The sequence below is a fragment of the Loxodonta africana genome, chromosome 8 (assembly GCF_030014295.1).
Source record: "Loxodonta africana isolate mLoxAfr1 chromosome 8, mLoxAfr1.hap2, whole genome shotgun sequence".
NCBI classification, from domain to species: Eukaryota; Metazoa; Chordata; class Mammalia; order Proboscidea; family Elephantidae; genus Loxodonta; species Loxodonta africana.
In genome coordinates this window covers 106,347,002-106,367,830 of record NC_087349.1, presented here as the reverse complement: position 1 = coordinate 106,367,830, position 20,829 = coordinate 106,347,002, and the positions used below count along the sequence as shown (strand labels likewise).

Below are 20,829 nucleotides of genomic sequence, written 5' to 3'. Positions count from 1 at the left end.
AGCCCCATACCTGGTTTGGCCAATCCCTACCCCTTATATGCACAGTCCTCCTCCAAAATGGCCTCTAGAGCCATGATTGTCCATATTCCTCCCCCTCGCCCAGACACAAGCCCATTTTGCAATGTGCAAATTCCGTGCTTTTCTGCACCCCTCAGGTGATGCTGGGCTTGGAGCTGGTCCCAAGGATATGAGTGGCTGCCCTCCCCGTGCAGGGGTCTAGCCCTACAGTGGGCACTGGCCCTCAAAACCCAGCCACTTTCTCTCCTTCCTTCATAAGTGAAGCTCCCCAGAACCCACCTCCACCTCTCAGACAGGCAGGAGAGGAGTCATGGAGCCATACTAGCGAATCCACACACATAAACCCACCTACACCAAGTACCTGTACGCCCAGCACTGACCAAGTGCTGCTCCTGGGTGTGGCTTATCCTATAATCCTTAGTGCACTAAGCTTCTCTCTTTTCCCTCGTTCTAAACCTCCACGTGGCATCTTCTTTACATCCACCAGCCCAAGGGTACAGAGCCTTGAACATTACAGCATCTCAGCAAACATCTGTAAGGTGGTCAATCCGTGGATCAGGTGTGTTTCCAGAACCTCATAACCAGGGAATCATTTAGAAACTAACTGACCCGAATTTTTTTTCAATATTACTATTTCTAAAGAGTGAAATCAATGCAATCAAACTCTTCCCAGGCATACAGCTGTTAACTAAGGATGTAGCCCCTGATTTTGTAGTGAAATTACGGAAATTATCTCCCCCCATGGAACAAAAAAAAGAAAAAAGAACAAGGCAAGCCTTAATTTCTTATGATGCTCTGGTGTATTTTGGGATCAACTATTCCACATTTGCTACAGGCCAGTAAGAAGAAAATGGAAAAGGGGTGGCAAATTAAGTCTATAGTTTGGTCAGAGAAATGGTGTATTTGGTGCTAGAAGCAACTGTGACTCTACAGAGAGGAAGGGGGGCCCAACCAGTGTCTCCCAGCGGCCGTGGCCATGGCAAGTGATTTTATGCTGGCCCCAGTGGCCTCTGCATCACGGGCCATCTTGGAACCAAATAAATGACATCCATTTTTCTGAGTGTTCCTGATATAACATCACAACGTGGAGTCAGTCAAACCACCTGGCCTCACCTCTGCCCTCTGTGGTGAATGCCTCACCTAAGATTATGTAAAAAGGCCTGGGGCTTGGGCCTGGCGGCCTCTCAGGAGCACTGGCTTCTCTCTGCTGTTCTCAGAGGTGCTCAGTGTTTTCATCTGCCCTAGATTCTCACACTTACCCCACCCTCCAGCGGATCCTGCACTTGATCCTACGTGGTGCTATGCTGGCTGCCTGGCGCTCTGCAGCATGATAGTCTCATCGTACAGGCAGATGGAGAAGGCAGGCCAGGGGCCTCACCGGCCAGTCCTCAGGTCTCCCTCCCTCCCAGTTCAGTAGGTTTCTACTCCTCAGCTCAAATGAGGCTTCTGTCGGTGTTAGGGGCTGAATTGTGTCCCCCCAAAACATGTGCTGAAGTCTTAACCCCTGTACTTCGAGTGTGACCTTCTTTGGAAATACTGTAGGGCTTTTTTTTTTTAATTTTTATTGTGCTTTAAGTGAAAGTTTACAAATCAAGTCAGCCTCTCATACAAAAATTTATATACACCTTGTTATATACTCCTAATTGCTTTCCCCCTAATGAGACAGCCCACTCCTTTCCTCCACTCTCTCTTTTCGTGTCCATTCTGCCAGCTTCTGACTCCCTCTGCCTTCTCATCTCCCCTCCAGATAGGAGATGCCAACATAGTCTCAAATGTATACTTGATCCAAGAAGCTCATTCTTCACCAGCCTCTTTTTCTATCCCATTGTCCAGTCCAATCCCTGTCTGAAAAGCTGGCTTTGGGAATGGTGCCTATCCTAGGCCAGCAGAAGGTCTGGGGGCCATGACCACCACCGTCCTTCTAGTCTCAGTCAGATCATTAAGTCTGGCCTTTTCATGAGAATTTGGGGTCTGCATCCCACTGCTCTCCTGCTCCCTCAGGGGTTCTCTGTTGTGTTCCCTGTCAGGGCAGTCATCAGTTGTAACCAGGCACCATCTAGCTCTTCTGGTATCAGGCTGATGTAGTCTTTGGTTTATGTGGCTCTTTTTGTCTCTTGGGCTCATAATTACCTTGTGTCCTTGGTGTTCTTCATTCCCTTTTGCTCCAGACGGGTTGAGACCAATTGATGCATCTTCGATGGCCACTTGCTAGCGTTTAAGACCCCAGACACCACTCTCCAAAGTGGGATGCAGAATGTCTTCTTAATAGATTTTATTATGCCAGTTGACTTAGATGTCCCCTGAAACTATGGTCCCCAAACCCCCCCTCCTCTACGCTGGCTTTTCTTTGTTAATAGTTAAGTGAGGTCACACCAGAGTAGGGTGAGTCTTAATCCTAATCCTTTGTGTGGTGTCTTAGAGAAGGAGAGAGCAGACAGGGAAACGGAGTCACACACAGGGGGGAGACAGATATCATGTGATGATGGAAGCCCGGCAGCACCCAGAACCAGAAGAGAGGCATGGAACAGTTCCTCTCTCAGAGCTCGCAGAAGAAAGAGACATGGCTGATAGCCTGATTGGGACTTTCAGCCTCCAGAACCACGAGACAATACATTTCTGTTCTTTAAAGCCACCACCCACTTTGTGGTGTTTTGTATGGTAGCTCTAGGACACCAAGGCACTGGGGGAGCCTTCCTTGACCTGTACTCTAAGTTTCTTACTTACATGGTCTCTCATTATCCTGAACGTTCTCTCCACAGCTCTCATCATGGCTGGGAGCTGTGTCCTGATTTGTGTGTGTGTTCAGAGCTGCCACGTACAGCTGTGCAGACCATGCACTGCACAACAGGCCAGTGGGAGCGCAATCCAGGCTGGGCTCTGGTGTCTTGGGCATCTGCAGTGCCTTTGTACGACATGTTCAATAAATGTGCCCTGAAGCAAGCAAGTCAGGCAGCCTTGGCTCCAGGCTCAGAACATGGCCACCATGTTCCTGACCCTCAGGTGTACTAGGGTGCAAGCCTGGGTGGCAGCTACATTGACAGTGGCAGAGAGTAGTCTGGGCTTGAGCACATGGGCGAGGGGTAACAAAGCCTGAGTCCTGCCTGCATAAGCACATGGCCTGGTGGGGGCCTGATGCACACACAGGGATTAAAACATGTCATGATAAAATGTTGCATTGGCAACTGTTGGGTTCTATATATTTCTACAACCATAGAAACAAAACAACACACCACAATAAGTGCTGACAATGCACCTGGCACAGCGCACAGCAGAGGGAGCAAACCACAGCATGGGGAAGGGAACGGCCAGGGGTGTGTCACTACACAGACAACGCAGAGCAGGCTCCTGAAGGGAGGATGGAGTTCCCAGGCCCAGGAACACACATGAAGGGGCCCAACGGAACTGCAGAGAGAAGCCCCCAGACTGGGCACCGGGCTCGAATGTGGCTATGAAGGGCCCTGTGCACTCGGCTACGTTGCCTGCACTTGATTCTCTGAGCAAGGGGAGCCCACTGAGATCTTTAAGCAGAAGAGTGATGTGACCTGTGTGCTTTTTGTTAAAGGTCTTTCTGGTGTGACGTGGAGGACAGAACTGTGTTGGGAGAGATGGGTGACTGGGAAAACTGTTAGCAGGCCTTGCTCAGGGGCAAGATAAGGGTCTAAAGTAAGATTTGGTAGGCTCTGACGACCTATTTATTGGATGTGGTTGATAAGGGAGAGTGAGGATCCCAGCTGGAGAGACAGGGCACACTGCTGTGCGGAGAAGAGAGACAGGGGACAAGGGAAGGGCACACACAAGTGATGAGTTTCCTCCTAGAGGGACCGAGATGCCCATGGTACCAAAAAAACAAGCCCATTGCCATTGAGTCAATTCCAACTCATAGCAACCCTATAGGACAGAGTAGAACTGCCCCATAGGGTTTCCAAGGAGCAGCTGGTGGATTCAAACTGCCAACCTCTTGGTTAGTGGCCATAGCTTGCCGTGGCTCTTAACCGCTGCACCATCAGGGCCATTCCATTCCTGTGGAATTCCACAGCCGGCAGCAGGAAGCACAGGTCTAACTCACAGAAGCTGCCCATTGTGTTCACCCGAGCCTGGATGGAAAGGAAGGGCAGTTGTCCAGCATGTATGGATCAGGGCAATTGGCATTCTTCATTAGTGGGTGACGGGAGCTCTGCAGGGGTGCTCCTGTCCCCTGTACTAAAACTCCATGTAGTGGTGACAGAAAGGAAAGGAAAAACTCTTTTCTGTTTGCAATTGACTCTTTTCTCTGAGCTACTATCTCCATCTGATCAAAGAAAGAAAGAAAAATCAATGGCCTAAAATCCAATGAGTGGTAGCTTTGGCCTCTGATTCTCATTTTAACCCCAAATTTGCATTTCACCAGATGATAGAGCACAAACTTGAAACTATTCAAAGAGTTCCAGATACGAAAAGAATACAATCCATTTCTGTGTGAAAGTTTTAGGTACAACTCCCACCTGACATGTTGTGGAAAATACTATTCAGGCCTTCCTGAGTAGCATTTTTCAAAACCATAACTATGATTCTTTTTAAAAGAAAAGAAAACCCTGCTAGAGTATCTAGGAGAAGAAAGTTGTAAAAGAACGAAATAAAAAATGACCAGCTCCACTCTCTTTGCATCCTGGGATCAGTATGCCCTCATGAGACAGAGGAGAGAAAATGCTTTATACCTGCTTTTACACTGAATCCCCCTTATTTCTCTTAAAACCAGGCAAGAACTGCTCCTCAAATTCTGACCATCCATCTGCAATATGCAGTCAGCAGACAGCTCCCCACCCTCCAGGTGGCAACGGTGGCCGGGAGCAGAGCACCATTCATGGGAACAGTGTGGGCATGAGGAACGCACCTGTGCCCCAGCATCATCTGCTTCTCCAGCCTCCCAGCTTCAACTGCCTCCCTGCATCACCTACCCCCCCAAACTCACTTGTCCCAGCCTCACTTGCCTCCCCAGCCTCACCTGCCTCCTATCTCACCTGTTATCAGCCTCACCTGCCTCCCCATTCTCCTGACCGAGAGAGATAGGCAGGAGCAGAGCCCGACACGAGGTGAGGGCAGCACCCACTGTAATGAGCAGGGCCTGCTCAGCCCTCCGGAGCCCTGGTTCTCCTCCCTCCTCAGACGAGCCCTCTAAAGGGAAGAGGAAACATCTCACACACACGTGAAGCCAAAACCAGGGCCCCAGCCTGTGTTCCCGTGAGAGCAACAGTAGCTGACATTTTTAGCTAGGTATCAAACCCACCCAAAAAACCCAGCCTAGACTAGGTATAAAAAAATATAGCAGGGTTTTATAAGAATTAAGAAACTGCTAATCCTTTTTGACCCTGGGACATCACATTGGGTAATACGCCTTAAATAAGCCAAGTGTAACTTATACAATAGTATCTATAGCAGCACCATTTTTAAGTACCTAGAACATTTTTTTTTATAACATTAGTAAATGCTCAATAAATACTTGTTTAATGAATAAAAGTGAAAACCAAACTAAACAAATGGCCAGCAGTAACAGAATAATTAGGCAAATTGCCCTTCAGCAACATAGTTAATATTTAGTCCAGAGGCATCTGGAATGGCAGGAACGTGTTTCTACATAAAGATTTGTATACAAAATATTTTTTAAGGAAAAAGGCAGAAAAATAATACGCATATACTAATCACATACACAGGCATATAAGGTATACTGATGACTATATGGGAATAGAAGGTAATGGGTATTCAATTCAATATATATGACATTTTTTGTCAGCACAAATGCATAAGAAAATTGATATTCCTAACTTAAATGAATAAGCAGGGCCAAAACTGCTCTCTCAGCATACTATTCAGTGGCTCACACACAGCACATGTAAACAGCAGGAAGGACAGACAGGGACAGAGGGCTGACCTGCAGCAGAGTTCGGGGGCTGCCTGGTGTAGGACACGTTGAACGCAGGCTCCTCAATCAGTGGTGGGGGGTACATCCGCCTCCGGATGAAGAAGCCGGCACCACAGCAGAAGAGCACACCCATCATCAGGAGGAACCTGGGGGAGAACACAGATGTGAGGGAGGCACGGAGCAGACAGGAGGTCAGATGGGCAGAGACCGCAAGAGTTGCCTGGTGACCCAAAGCCCATTGGAGCCCTCTGGGGATCTACGAGCACAGACCCTGTGAATACTGACTCCAGAAGGGATATGAGAAGATGGGGCTTGTGATGGTTAGTTTCATGTATCAACTTGGCTATGCTAGAATTTCTAGTGGTTTGGCCAAACACAGGACGACTTGCTGTTTCATAATGTAATCTATTGGCATGTAATCACCTGTCATAGCATGATCAATCAGTTGAAAGGAGAGTTTCCTTAGGGTGTGGTCTGCTCCCAGACACAAATAGTATTTCAGCAGAACTAGCTCTCCCTCTTTCAACTTTGCACTCTTCCTGTCATCTTGGGATGCAAGCCCGCAGGAGCCTCCAGCCTGCCACCTGACCTATGGATTTTGAACTTGTCAGCCCCCTACAAAACCACGAGCCAGCAGCGGCCTCCAGCTGCCACCTGACCTATAGATTTGGGACTTGGCCCACAATGGCATGAGCCAATTCTTTGAAGTAAATCTCTCTCTCTCTCTCTACACACACACACATATATATATACATGGGAAATGAAGCCCTGGTGGCACAGTGGTTAAGAGCTCGGCTGCTAATCAAAAGGTCGGCAGTTTGAATCCTCCACATGCTCCCTGGAAACTCTATGGGGCAATTCTACTCTGTCCTGTAGGGTCGCTATGAGTCGGAATCAACTTGACAGCAGTGGATTTGGTTTTTTATACATGGAAGACAGCAGGCAGAGACTTGGCCTGCAGGTTTCTTGATGGAGGCCACTCCCTAAAGAGAAGCTCTATAAATAAGATCTCTGCCTCAAAGAGTTCCAGAAAGTTAGCTGGTTTCAAAGGGCTGGTGCAACCACTTCCCTGTCCATGGCTCTGACCTCAACGCGATAGTTTGGCCAGAACAGGAGACACTGCTTAAATCCTGTTTGACTACTTTGGCTGGTCCTTGCCTTGCCATCCATTTCCACAATTTTCTATTCTTTATTGTCAAAGCAACAAGGGTGAACACACTTATCCCTCCTAATAGTTGTCTCTCCATTATTATATGAACACACATAAAGAAATAAAGGTGTCCTTCCTAAAGCATGCCTTAATTACAGAGAAATGACAGGAATAGAGAAGGAAAACATTTACCATCAATAAAAAGGCTGCAGATTTAGAAATTTCTACTTAAGTATGGCTGAATGTGTACCTCCCACTGCGACCCTGAAGTCTAACAAACACTACAGGTGAGTGCTTCAAGGACAGGACCTTTGCTTAATTCCCCTAAGAATTCCCAGTGACTATTGTGTAATGGAGCCCTGGTGGCACAGAAGTTAGAAGCCATGGCTGCAAACCAAAAGGTTGGCAGTTCAAATCTACCAGCTGCTCCTTGGAAACCTTATGGGGCACTTCTACTCTGTCCTATAGAGTCTCTAGGAGTTGAATTTGACTCAACAGCAACAGGTTTGTTTGTTTTGTTTTACTACATAATTAGTATTCCATAAATGATTGCTGAATGAATAAGTTCCCTCTTCCCATCTCAGATCTGCACTAATCTTCTGTTTCTAGAAAAAGGGGGGTCAATCTAATAAGGGCCAGTTGGCTGGCTGGCACAGATATAACAGGAAGCTCCTGCCCAGCTCCGAACTGGAATTATTATGGGATTCATGGAAACCTCACAGAACATTGCTCAAAATCCCCAAACACTGGGTGGGTTGCACATTGTTTTGTGAACCATGAGCATACATCACAGCTGGCTGTGTCATGATCAAAGGCACCTATACACATGTAAAATAAACTTATGAAAAAAGTAGATGTTAAAGCCTTCAAGAATATTCAAATTCCAGCTCACAGTAAGCTGATAACTGCAAGTCCGCCTGTCAGTCAATAAATATTTACTGGACACTCGTGAAATGTTGAGCAGGAAGAGAGATCAGAGGCACAAGAAAGGAAATAACTCAGTAAAGGGCTGAAAGCATGGCCCTTCTGGTCTGTCTTCTAGTTCATTATTCATTCAACAAGTGATTTGTAAGCACTTGCTATGCTCTCAGGACCAGGCTGTGCAACAGAGTGATAAGACACATGAGCCCTCCTCCTCAAGTGAACTTCACGACCAACAAGGAGACAGACCATAAACAACAAATCTACACAATTATTTATTTACAATTGTAGTCAGTGCTAAGAAAGATTTAAAAAGGATATTAGTCATAGTGAGTGTGGGGTGCATAAAGCAATTTGGCCTTTTGCTCTGGGTTTCTTAGAGCTGCAACACACCTGAGACCAACAAATGGGGACTGACCAGACCAAGAGGGACCACCTAGGGGCCCGATGCTGACTAAGCTCATGAGGTATGATGTAATCTGTCATGGCCACATAGGGAGGCTGATAGGAGCCCTGAGGCTCAGATGGAGCTTCCTGGTTGGTAAGAGTGAACATATATGCTCTTGGGTAGGTAGCAAGTTCCCTCGGGAAATGGAGGCTCCACACTAGGATCCCTCTTGACCTTGCTCTATGCATCTTTTCATTTGTAACCTTTTTTGCTATATTAAAGCTGTTATCACAGGTATAGTGTTTCATGTGAGCTCTGTGAATCATTCCAGAGAATTATATGACCCAAAGGAGTAGTGGGGGCTGGCTGGTCTGGAGTAGAAGGAGTTATGTGTATCCCCAAACTTGAAGCTGGCACCCTGAGGAAGCAGAGAAAAAACCCAAATTTGGGGCCGGCTGGTCTGAAATGGAGGGAGTCATGTGGACTACCAAGCTTGTGGCTGATACCCGCTGACCCAGCCCAAGGTAGCTAGGGATGAGAGCGAGAAGGACTGCATGGGCAGCTGGGGTCTAAACCGAATAGAGAAGTGAAGCTGAGATTTCCACAGGACGCAGTGGGATTTGTCATTCGCCACACAATTGGTCATCAGAAGTGGGTGATTTTAGTCTTCCTGGGCTGGCCTGCTCAGTTGGTAGCGTTGGGAGTATTCACTAAAGCAACTCTTCCAGCTCTGTGAGAAAGGTCAGAAAAGCTCCTTTTCCTTCAAAGTGACATCTGAGCAGAGTGCTGAAGGATGAGAAGAAAGATAAAAGCTGAAAGGAAGAGAGGAACATTCTGGTGGAAAAATTAGCACAGGCGAAGATGCTAAGGCAGGTGAGTTGGAGGCAGATGTTTATGTGGCTGGAGTTAGTGGGGGAAAGAGGTCAGGAGTACACTCTTGGGGAGCTAAAAGGATCCAGATCATGCAGGGGCTTGGCACAGTAAGGCAATTCTCAGCACTGCACATGCTGAAATCACAAAGGGGACAGTTCAGTCTCTTAAACCTAATTTCCCTATGGTGGGCTCAATGATAATCTTACATTCAACACTGGGCCCAATGACATACACCTACTAGAAACAGAAAGCAATGGAAGGCTTTCTCAAATAACCTTACTGGCTATTCTAGGTGCTCTGGCTGGAAAAGGCAGAAGCTATATGAGATCTTAGTCCCATCCCCAGGAAAAGCCAAAATGTTGGTTTACATCAAATGGTGCTTTTTTTCTTAGACAAATCAAAACGGCATCACTGAGACACAGAGGAAGGCAGCTTACATTCAGGCTCCCTGTGGGTACCTGCCCTTGGTCCGACAGAGAGCAAGTAAGGACAGAACAGTCACATGGCCAGAGACCCACTTCCTGCTTAGTTATCAGTCATCAAATTCATTATTGAGGTATGAGTCTGAGAAGAACATATTTTAAAAGAGAAGAACCAATGGGAAGGGAAATGAGCTTATTATAACAAGGAAGGCGAGGATGTAGGATGCCAGCTCAGGGAAAAGGAGTGGCTGTTAATAAGGAAAGTAGTTCCTTGATGGGCTGTGAGCTACAGGCTAATTGTTCACTAGATGTTCTTGTTCACTGCTGAGTAGGTTTGGGAAGCTTTCCAGCAATTAAGAGAAAAAAATGTCTATGCCTTTTCTATCATCAGAAATAATTTGTTGTTGTTGTTTTCTAATGTAATTTGGGTTTTTGATTCCCTCCTGCCCTCCCCTCAGGACTCAGTATGGCAGTTCTCAATTCAGGGAGCACATCCAGGCCCTGTGGAGGCGACACTCTCAAAGATCCCAGCCAGCTGGAAAGCTCTGAGGAATCGTAACCCAGAAGGTCAGCTACTCTGATCTGAGCGCAACCAAACCCAAACCCAAGCCCACTGCTGTTGAGTCAATTTCAACTCATAATGACCCTAGAGGACAGAGTAGAACTGCCCTATAGGGTTTCCAAGACTATATATAATTTTTACTGAAGCAGATTGCCACATCTTTCTCCTGCAGAGTCGCTGGTGGGTTTGAACTGCCAACCTTAACCACAGAGCCACCAGTGCTCCTTAAGTGCAACCACCAGCAGTAAAAGAGGTGGCCCAGGAGCCCCTCAGGCAGAGCTGGAGACTGAACGAAGCCTGGTGTGGCTGAGCACTGTGCTGGAGCCCACGCTAGGGTGCCCCTTCTGCAGGCCTGGGGTACTTCAACAGAGGCTCCCCAGGTGACTTGTTGGTTTTAAGTAAGTCCTTCCCCACACATGCTCTGCCATCCCTGACATCTGATGTCACATCTATTAACTATAGAGTCAAATTGATTTTAGAGAGAACCCCCAACAGGCCTCTTCTGAGGTCACAATGCACACGAGTTTTTTCTCTGTAGTGGAAATTGCATCCCACACTTCTTTGGGGACTATGTCTGCATTGTGCCCTTGTGACCTCTCAAGTTATGATTTTATAGACCTCAGACAATTTGCCAGACTCCCTCGGTGGCAGTGGGAGGTGGACCAAGGGTGAGACTGCTTACTGGAAAGTTAAGATTCCACTGACAAGACAGCATGACGGCATGGGGAAGGCTCCCAGGCAAGAGCAATCTTATCACTGGTCTGCACTTGCTGGAGACTCTGATTCTTTAAGACAGTCGCCTCAGCTCCATTTCAGAAACTGGTGAAAGAGCTGATGAAGGAGGAAGCCACTGTCTGTCCCCCACCTTCCCAAAAGAGTATCTCTTCTCCCCTAGTCCAGAGCCTGGAGAACCGGGGACAGCCTCCCTGGAAACTTTGCGAGCACAGCTGCCTTCCAGGAAGCCAACCTGAACACGCCCATTTTCATGACCAAGGCTGTCCCAAGACCAAATTCCAGGTGGTGTACCTGAGGTTAGTGAAGATGTGGACTGCAAGCAGAGCCCTTAGGGACAGGGTGAGTGGAGACGGGCATCTAAGTACAAGAAGGGATGAGACATACCAGAAATACCAGAGCCTCTGGATGGAGAGCGCCCGTACACAGCATCTGGAGCCACAGCAGTCCTCATAGGAGCGGCATCTGTGGAGAGAGGGCACAGGGCGTCAGCACTCTGAGTTGGAAGGAACAGCTGGACCAGTCACGTGTTCCAGGCTAGGCTTCGACTGAGTCATTCTTAGGCCAGCTGCTGTCAAGTCAGCTCCGACTCACGGCAACCCCATGTGGCTTACCTGGTACCTCCCATGTGTGTCAGGGTAAAGCTGTGCTCCACAGGGTTTCCAATGGCTGTTTTTTCCAAAGTCGATCACCAGGCCTTTCTTCTGAGGAGCCCCTGGGTAGACTCGAACCTGAACCTTTTGGTTAGCAGCTCAGCGTGCTAACCATTTGCACCACCCACAGACTCCATTCTTAGAAGCAGCTTGGGGCCGCGGGGGGGGGGGTGCTAATGATGAAGACAGAACTGCTACCAGTGCATTCCACAGAACTAGCACAGCTGGCCACTGTCAACCTGGTGGCCCAGACGGGAGGGGCTGAGGTGGACGTGGTGAATGTCATTCATCCTCCGCGTGCCAAATCACAACGGGCTTCTTCCTACGGAGGCATCGTGACCAAAGACGAGCGTTAAACCTGTCAGTTCTGCAACTAGAAGGAAGCCCCCTGACAGGTGCATCGGCTGACTTTGAGCCTTGCTTCATCTGTCTTCAATCCCCTACTGTGGTCAAAAGATGGAAATGCCTCACTAACAAGTCTGCTGGGGTCAAAGCAGAGGTTTTGCGGCGGGGGGGCCTGAGTCCTGGTCTTGCCTCTTAGCAGCTGTGGTACTCAACCGCTGTGAGCTGCACTTTCCCCATGTACAAATGGGTGGGATGGCAGGATCCCCTCCACAGTGCTGTTTCATGTCTTAAGGACATCATCCTTCTATAAAGTGCCAACAATGATTACTATTGCTTATGCCGCCCTCTCCTTGACACACTCCGGGGCCACTGGAGGCTTTGGGGTCCCTAGCAGGAGACATGCTGGCCTGGATGTGCTCAGGTGTGGTTCCACACACAGGGGAGCTGGCTGAGAAGAGCCCTTGCCCAGGGTGAGACCTAGTGCACATCTCAGAATGACAACTCAGCCTCCAATGTTTTGCTCTTCTGCAACCCTATTTTCCTTTGAAAAGAGAAGATGCCATGGATGCTCAAGCCCTTTTCCTCTACTCTTTGGTATTTATAGAGCAGTTCTTGCTACAGCAGATCTCAGTCTATGTGGCAGCTGAACTGGGGGGGAGGGGAATTGCTTCTCAGTTATATTAAATGATCACATAATTATTACCTAGGTTCCTGCCACTCTTCTTCCAAAAAAAGCAGAAGTTTAAAAAAGAAATACAATATTTGATCCAAGATCTTGGGCAATCATTGAATTGATAGATTATTCCAGTACTAATAGGCTTGTTTTATGCAGAAAAATGCATGGAAAATAACTCCCTGAGAAGCGTTAGTGAGGATGAGGAGTGGAAACAGGACCAGTCTGGAAATCAGCAGACCCAAGCTCCAATCCTGGTTAGCCTGGTAGTTCGCCCTTGGCAGCTCACCAAGCCTCCTGGACTTGGTTCTACCTGTCTTTAAATACCCAGTACCCAGTTTCAGCTACTTATTTATAGGACATACTGAGCTGAGAGACACCTCCTACCACCACCAACACATACACACACATAAAGCATTTCTCCAGACAATACGAATGTTTTTTCATCCAGTCTTTCCACGACTCATGAATATGAACTTGTCCCGGGGTGGCGCAAACATTTAAGGTGCTCAGCTGCTAACTGAAAGGCTGGTGGTTCAAGTCCACCCAGAGGCACCTCAGAAGAAAGGCCTGGCGATCTGCTTCTGAAAAATCAACCACTGAAAACCTTGTGGGGCACAGTTCTACTCTGACACAAATGGGGTCCCCCATGAGTCGGAGTCAACTCAATGGCAACTGGTTTACCTGGTATCCTACACTGTAAAGATTTTGATTAGATGCTATCACAAGCTAGTGACATTGTCTGTTTAACCTGCTTTCACCAACATTTAGCATAGCCACTTAGATACGTGCTTAAAAATGTCACTAGTTGTCACAATCCATGCATCCAACAAGCCCTACTAAGGAGCTGCGAGGAGCTTGGCTCTGTGCTGGGTCCTACGGATGGAGCAATCAAACCCAGATGGGGGAGTTCTCTTTCTAGTGGGGCAAAAAAAAAAACAAAGAACACAAGAACAATGGGAACCATGCTGGATGATAAAGTCTAAGATGAAAAATAAAGCAGGCATTGCCAGCTGGAAAGCATGGGGGAGGGGTAGCAAGTAACATATTTTGAACAGGGTGTTCAAGAATGACCGCCTGGAGAAGGTGACATACGAGCAGAGACGTGAGGGAAGTGAGTGAACCTTGAAGAAAGCCAATCTGGCAGTGACCTGAGTTAGCGCAAGGGCCCAGGGTTTGTGCCGCAGTGCTGGTTCTCCATGGGCTGGTGCTGCAGGCTCCCCCAGTCCTGGCCACACAGGCCCCATGGCTGCACTTTGGAGAGCAGTGGTTAAGCACAGGGTATAAGATAAAATGCACACCCTATGTAGGGGACCCCACTCAATGTGGGCTGCACAAATAGCACTGTCTGTGAAAACACCTTCAACAGTAATTCCTTGGTGTGCCTTCTCCTGGAGAATCTTAACCACCTTGAATAACTGGTGTTGTGTGGAGGGAGGGAGTGAGGAAAACTCAGAGAAGATAACGGGCTTCCTGCTTTTAGGGTGGTAGAGTTCAGATGAAGCCCCTGGGTGGTGTAAGTGGTTTGCACTCATCTACGAACCTAAAGGTTAGTGGTTCGAACCTACTCAGCAGTGCCATGAACAAAGGCCTAGCAATATGCTTTTGTAAAGATTACAGCCAAAAACACAAACAAAAACCCATGAAGCAATTCTACTCTGTAACAGATGGGGTCACCACGTGTCAGAATTGGCTTGACGGCAATGGGCTTGGTTTTCGGCTGGAGTTCAGGCAATTAATTGAAAACTAAAAGAGAAAGGAGCGTTTTCTATCATGAATTTGCAAAGACAGGAGTCCTTAGCACTTGTGTTACATTCATGGTGTGAAGAGGTGGTTGGCAGAATTCTGAGGTTCCTGCTCCCTGGTATACACACCCTGTAAAATCTCCTCCTCTTGAGTGTGGAGGGAACTGAGGATATGATGGGATGGCCACTCCCTCAGTTAGATACATTATATGGCAAAGGTGATGGGACAGTCACTCCCATGACTGCAGAACATTATATGGGATGGCATGTTATATAAAACTCTGCCGTAGCAAACCAGAAATTCTCTGCAGGCTTTGAAGAGTTAGCTGCCATGTTATGAGAGGGCCCGGTGGGGAGGACCTGAGGGTGCTGTCTAGGAGCTAAGCATGGTCCCTGGCCGCCAGCTAGGGCATAGACATCTCAGTCCTCCAAACAAAAGGAACTGAGTTCTGCCAACAACCTGAATGAGCTTAGAAGAGAACCCCAGGTTCCACACAGCTCAACCAACACCTGATAAAGCCTTGTGAGACCCTGAGCAGAGAATCCGGTGTCTAGATATCTGCCCTACAGGAACTACAGGATAAAAAATGCGTGCAGTTTTAATTTGCTAAGTTTATATATCTTGTTACGTAACAACAGAAAACTAATGCAGACAAGGACAAAGGTTACAGGTTATGGGCACTTCTTACATTCCAGACACCAGGTGAAGTGCTTCACGTATGTCTCGTAATATTCAAAGCATCCTTATATGAGGTGAGCAGTGTTACCTCCGTTTTTGAAATAAGCTTAGAAAACAAGATACCTGGGATGCCATGCCTCATTTCAGCCCAGGGCAGTCTGCTAAAGCAGAGAATGGATTTGGCCAATGTCTTAGTCATCTAGTGCTGCCATAACAGAAATACCACAAGTGGGTGGCTTTAACAAAGAGAAGCTTATTCTCTCACAGCCCAGTAGGCTACACAAGTCCAAATTCAGGGCACCGGCTCAAGGGGAAAGCTTTTTCTCTCTGTCAGCTCTGGAGGAAGGTCCTTGTGATGCATCCGTCTTCCCTTGGTCTGGGAGCATTTCAGGGCAGGAACCTCAGGTCCAAGGGGCATGCCCTGCTCCCTGAGCTGCTTTCTTGGCGATATGAGGTCCCCATATCTCTCTGCTCCCAACTCTCGCTTGTATCTCAAAAGAGATTGGCTTTAAGATACTACCTAATCTTGTAGACGTCAATATAACTGCCGCTGATCCATTTTATGGAAACCCTGGTAGTATAGTGGTTAAAAGCTACAGCTGCTAACCAAAAGGTCGGCGGCTCGAATCCACCAGGCGCTCCTTGGAAACCGTATGGGGCAGTTCTACTCTGTCCTATAGGGTTGCTATGAGTCGGAATCGACTCGACAGCCACGGATTTTAATGGAATCCATTTTATTACAGCATAGTGATAGGATTTACAACACATAGGGAAAGCACATCAGAAGATAAAATGGTAGATGATCATACAATCATACAAGGGAATCATGACCTGGCCAAATTGACAGATATTTCGGGGGAAAACAATTCAATCCATGACAGTTAGCATTTCAGGGATTGCCTTTTACCCACTCTGGCAAACTGAGGCCTTTTGTTACCAAAGTGCCCCCTCCTTTCCCCATGTGATTATCCTATTTTTCCCTGGTCCTGCTTTTATAAGCTGCTGTGGGCCAAGCCGCTGTAGGGATCTGCTAATAGTGTGTTGTGACTGCACTCATTAGCAGTGATCAGTGTAGGACTCCTCTAACAACTGGGCTTATGCTAATAAACCAGCTGGAAAAGACAAAAAGATGCAGGACAGTGGAGGAATGACTAAGAACAACAAAGAGGCTGATGGGGCGGGCGGGGGGAGATTAATGGGGGCAGGAACCTGTCCCACAAGGTAAATCAGGCTCAGAGGAGGGGGTGGGGATTCGGCACAACCACAACCACAGAAGAGGCCCCTCGGGGTACAAACAGTTAAGGTGCTCAGTAAAAGGTTGAAAGTTTAAATACACCCAAAGGCACCTTGGGAGAAAGGCCTGGTGATCTACTTCTGAAAAAAATCAGCCACTGAAAACCCAAAAGAGCAATGTTCAACTCTAACATACGTGGGGTTGCCATGAGTCAGAAATGACTTGATGGCAACTGTTTTTAATGATAACATAGACAATATGAAGAATGAATAGCGATCCTTGGGCAAATGGCAGGGCTGGCTCAGTGGAGAGAAACCACCCTGGCAGGCACTGCATCACTTGCCCTGTCCACGGTGTCGTCCCTGGGATGGGCCCCCTGACAGGCATTCAGCAACCACCCTCTAGTAACATCTAACCAAACTCATTGCTGTCTAGTTGATTCTGACTCATAGCGACCCTACAGGACAGAGTAGAACTGCCCCATAGGGTTTCCAAGGAGTGCCTGGTGGATTCAAACTGCCAACCTTTTGGTTAGCAGCCGAGCTTTTAATCACTGTACCATCAGGGCTTCAATAACGTCCAAAGAGGTTCTTTTTTAACTAGGAACATTATATACACCATAAAGATTCCCCAGAAAAGTTTATACCATTCTATGTCAGTAACTCTAGTACAATTAGCAGACAACGTAATTATAAAAAGAGAGAAATAATACATGAAGATGTGATATTAGGCAAAGTATCAGGTTGATCTGGAGAAAATTACCAATACTACACACTGGAACAGCTGTGATTTACTGGTGGATTGTGAAATCAATTTATTTTATTCATTTTATAAAGGTGAACATTGACTTAAAAAAATCAGAGAGCATCACACAGAACCATTATTTCCGGAAGCTTATGCTTCAGTTACATATATATATACATGCATGCCTATATGTGTTACACACGCTGTTTGCTCTCAACTACTAACCCAAAGGCTGACAGTTCAAATCCACCCAGGGTGCTATGGAAGAAAGGCCTGGTGATTTAATTCTGTAAGATTACCGTCACTGAAAACTCTATGGAAAACAGTTCTACTCTGAAACATGTGGGGTCGTCACGAGTCAGGATCGACTCAACAGCAGTGGGTTACCAAAAAAACAAAAAAACCCAGTTTCCATCGAACGGATTCTGACTCATGGTGACCCGTGTATGTCGGAGTAGAACTGTGCTCCGTAGTTTTCAATGGCTGTGATCTTATGGAAGTAGATTGCCAGGACTTTCTTCTGAGGTACCCCGGACGGATTTGAACCACCAACCTTTTGGTTAGCAGCTGAGCACTTACCATTTGTGCTACCCAGGGACTACTACTATGTGCGAATAGGCTGCAATAGAAAATGTATTTCTTCAAAGTCACTGCTGTGGATACCCCAAGTCCAAAGCAAACAGGCTCAAGTTTCTGCTCTCTCCAGAATCTGCTTCTTTTACCCTCCTGGGTAGTTCCGGGTGGCCTAAGGTCCAATCCCCTGACTGTGAGGTCACTTCCTGTTGTCAGTGTGCTAAGGCCTCTTTCAGGCCTTCCCTGTCTTCTGCTTGGGTGACACAGGGTCTAGTCCCAGCCCCTGGTATTGCCGTTTTCACTCCCAATGCTGCTGTAAGTTGTCCTGTAATGACCAGACTCTCTAGGTGCAACCCTCATGAAGATCTTCTCCAACGATGCCCCCTGCTCACCTGGCTACTCACCAACAGCCTCTGTGTCAGGGGTGCGGAAGCAGGGTGAAGGTGGCTGAGGAGAGGTGGAAAGTACAGATGACAGACACCATGGCTTAGAGGACCCAGACTGAGACCTTACCAGCCAAGCGCCATTTTTCTCCCATCTCTCCCGTCCTATGCCCTATGATGGTCTCCCGCATCCCTCTCTTGGGGTTTTCCTCCTAACAATGGCCAGATCTGCCACGGCTTCCCTAGGTACCACCAGGGCTGAACAGGTACTTGGGGCCCACCCAACTCTGATAACCGTGAGCTTGGTATAAAGGAGGACAGAAAGTGTCTTAGTAATCCAGCACTCCTGGAACATAAATACCACAAGTGGGTGGCTTTAAAGAACAGACAGTTATTTTCTCACAGTTTTGGAGGCTAAAGTCCAAATCAGAGTCTTGGCCATGCCAGCTCCTTCCTTGATGGTAGCCCTAGGTGTTCCCTGTTACCTTGGCTTGTAGACGATCCTCACATGGCATGTCTTCCCCGTGTGTGTGTATGTATGTGTGCATGTGTGTATGTCTAATCTGCTCTTTTTATAACTCAGAAGTGATTAGATTTAGGACACACCTACACTGGGATAGCCTCATGAAAATAACGTAGAAAACCCTATTTCCAAACAGGATTACATCCACAGGTATAACCCATTCCAAACCCACTGCCATCGAGTCAATTCCGACTCATAGCGACCCTACTGGACAGAGTAGAACTGTCCCCATAGAGTGTCCAAGACTATAAATCTCTACAGAAGCAGGCTGCCAAATCTTTCTCCAGTGAAGTGGCTGGTGAGTTCAAACCGCTGACCTTTCAGTTAGCGGCTGAGCACTTTAACCACAGGTAGTGGGTTCAACCGCTGGCTAAGTTGCTGAGTGCTTAACCACTGTGCCACCAGGGCTCTTTCCACAGGTACAGAGGTTAGGATTCCACATATTTTGGAGGGACACAATTCAATCCGAAACATTTCACACTTTGATGCCTCCAAAATTCACGTCCCTCCCTAGCAAAACACACTTACTAGATCACATTATCCTAAGTCCCATTTCAGCATCAACTCCAAGTCCAAAATCTCATGTCCTGAATCATCGAAATCAAGTTAAGGGTGAGACTTTGGGCATATTCCATCCTGGGGCACAATTCCTTCCTATCTGTAGACCCGTGAAACCTAGAGTACGAGTCACCTGCTTCCAAAGTACAATGGTTGAACAGACACAGGATAGACATTTCCATTCAAAATGAGAGAAATTGGAGGGAAAGAAGGGGTCATGGGTTACAGCAGCACCATAAAACTAAGACAGCAGGTAGAGGGGTAAAATTTAGTGACTTTCAAGAGCTAAATCTGCTCAAATCCTTCCTTTGCAGAGTTACAACTAAAGGAAGTATTTGCTGCATCGACACCCAGGCCTATGCAGCATTCCACTTCCAAGTTAGAGGGGGCAGACAAGACAAGAATATCTGCACGCTTTAAACGTATTCCGTCCTTGTCTAGAATCCTGGGCAGCAGACACACACATCTTAGTCTGTGAACTCATCTAGCCTAGAAGATTCAGAGTATAATGGATCGCGAGCTCCTAATTCAAATGACTCTCTGTTGCTAAGATCCAACATCTGAGCACCCCAGCTTCCTTCTCAGGATCCAAATCCGGAACAAGAGCAGCAAATGCACACTGTCAACTGACTCTCTGCTCTTTGCTCTCAACACACAGAGCATCCTTTATGCTCCCATCTTAAGCTGAAGACCCATCACTTCCAGCATGCTTGTCATTCATCTGCAGCTCTGGCCAGGCTCCAGGGTGCCAGCCCCTTGAAATAGTGTGCAATTGCCCACGGTGTGACACTGCTACCCCATCCTCTCTGCTGCTTTCTTCCAGTGACCCTGCTGGTAATTTGGGGCCCTAAGCATACACCTGCTGACATTCAAAACAGCGGTAATTATTAAAAGAACATTAAGTGTAACACTGAGCTTAATTAAAAGTAGTAAACATTAACAGGCAGGCTAGCACACTAAATAAGTGCATTGTCCGTTGCCCCATGTCTGGCGCTTGTAGCGCCCTAGGCTGGAAATGGCATTGGCATTCTGAAGGACGTCTGCAAGACTAAGCTCACGACCTTTACTGTGCTGGCTGCAGATGGACCAGGATGAAGAGACAGAAGAGGATTTCCACTTCTGGTTCTAGTCTGTGTGCCAGACTCTCAGCAGAGAGGAACAAATATCACTCTTAACTAAATCCACCCTTCAGCATATCTAATTATAAGCCTGGGACTCGGAAACACACATGAGCCCTTCAGTGAAAAGAGCAGGTTCATTTACAGAAATGCAGCCCTGAAATCGTTTCCTGTTGGCCCAGCATCCTTCTTCGCTTCCTAGGAGCCAGATATCGGTTTCCCATAAGATCAGAGGATGAGAGGGTCCACTCCCAGCAGGTGTTAACTTGTAATTAATTACATTTCAGAGATAAAATCAAGGTGCACACCTTCCTCACCCATGAAATGATAGGTGATGTGTTCTTAGAATACATAAGTAAAACGGAGCGTATGTTTGGAAGAATATCTGCCCCAAGTTAGAAAGGTGCCACAGCAGCGATTCAATGTAAACACTCCAGCAATGGTCCCTTGTGGAGTCTGGGGAGTCTGAGAGTAAGAGGCTCTGGCCACTGGATACACTTACCCTTAGCCTTCAGGTCAGGTAAAACTCAAAAGTAGAAATGGATAATGTATTAAGTCAGGGAATATTCAGTGTTTCTGAAGTCACAAAGAACTTTCTCGTAAAAAATAGCTGGATATTGGTATATAAACCTTTTCCTG

At 47.2% G+C, this 20,829-nt stretch overlaps 1 protein-coding gene across 2 annotated transcripts in view; it reads right to left on the bottom strand.

The window, feature by feature from the left end:
- VOPP1 (VOPP1 WW domain binding protein) overlaps positions 1-20,829 on the bottom strand; it is a 130,177-nt gene that overhangs the window by 15,223 nt on the left and 94,125 nt on the right. The window contains exons 2-4 of one of the 2 annotated variants that reach the window (XM_010587151.3): positions 11,577-11,937; positions 11,350-11,427; positions 5,924-6,060 (exon numbers count right to left, since the gene is read on the bottom strand). In XM_010587151.3, the coding sequence (XP_010585453.2) occupies positions 5,924-6,060; positions 11,350-11,427; positions 11,577-11,590 (229 nt within the window). In that variant the 5' untranslated portion in view covers positions 11,591-11,937. The remainder of the gene's footprint in view (positions 1-5,923; positions 6,061-11,349; positions 11,428-11,576; positions 11,938-20,829) is intronic. The other variant, XM_064290205.1, reaches the window with a different exon arrangement.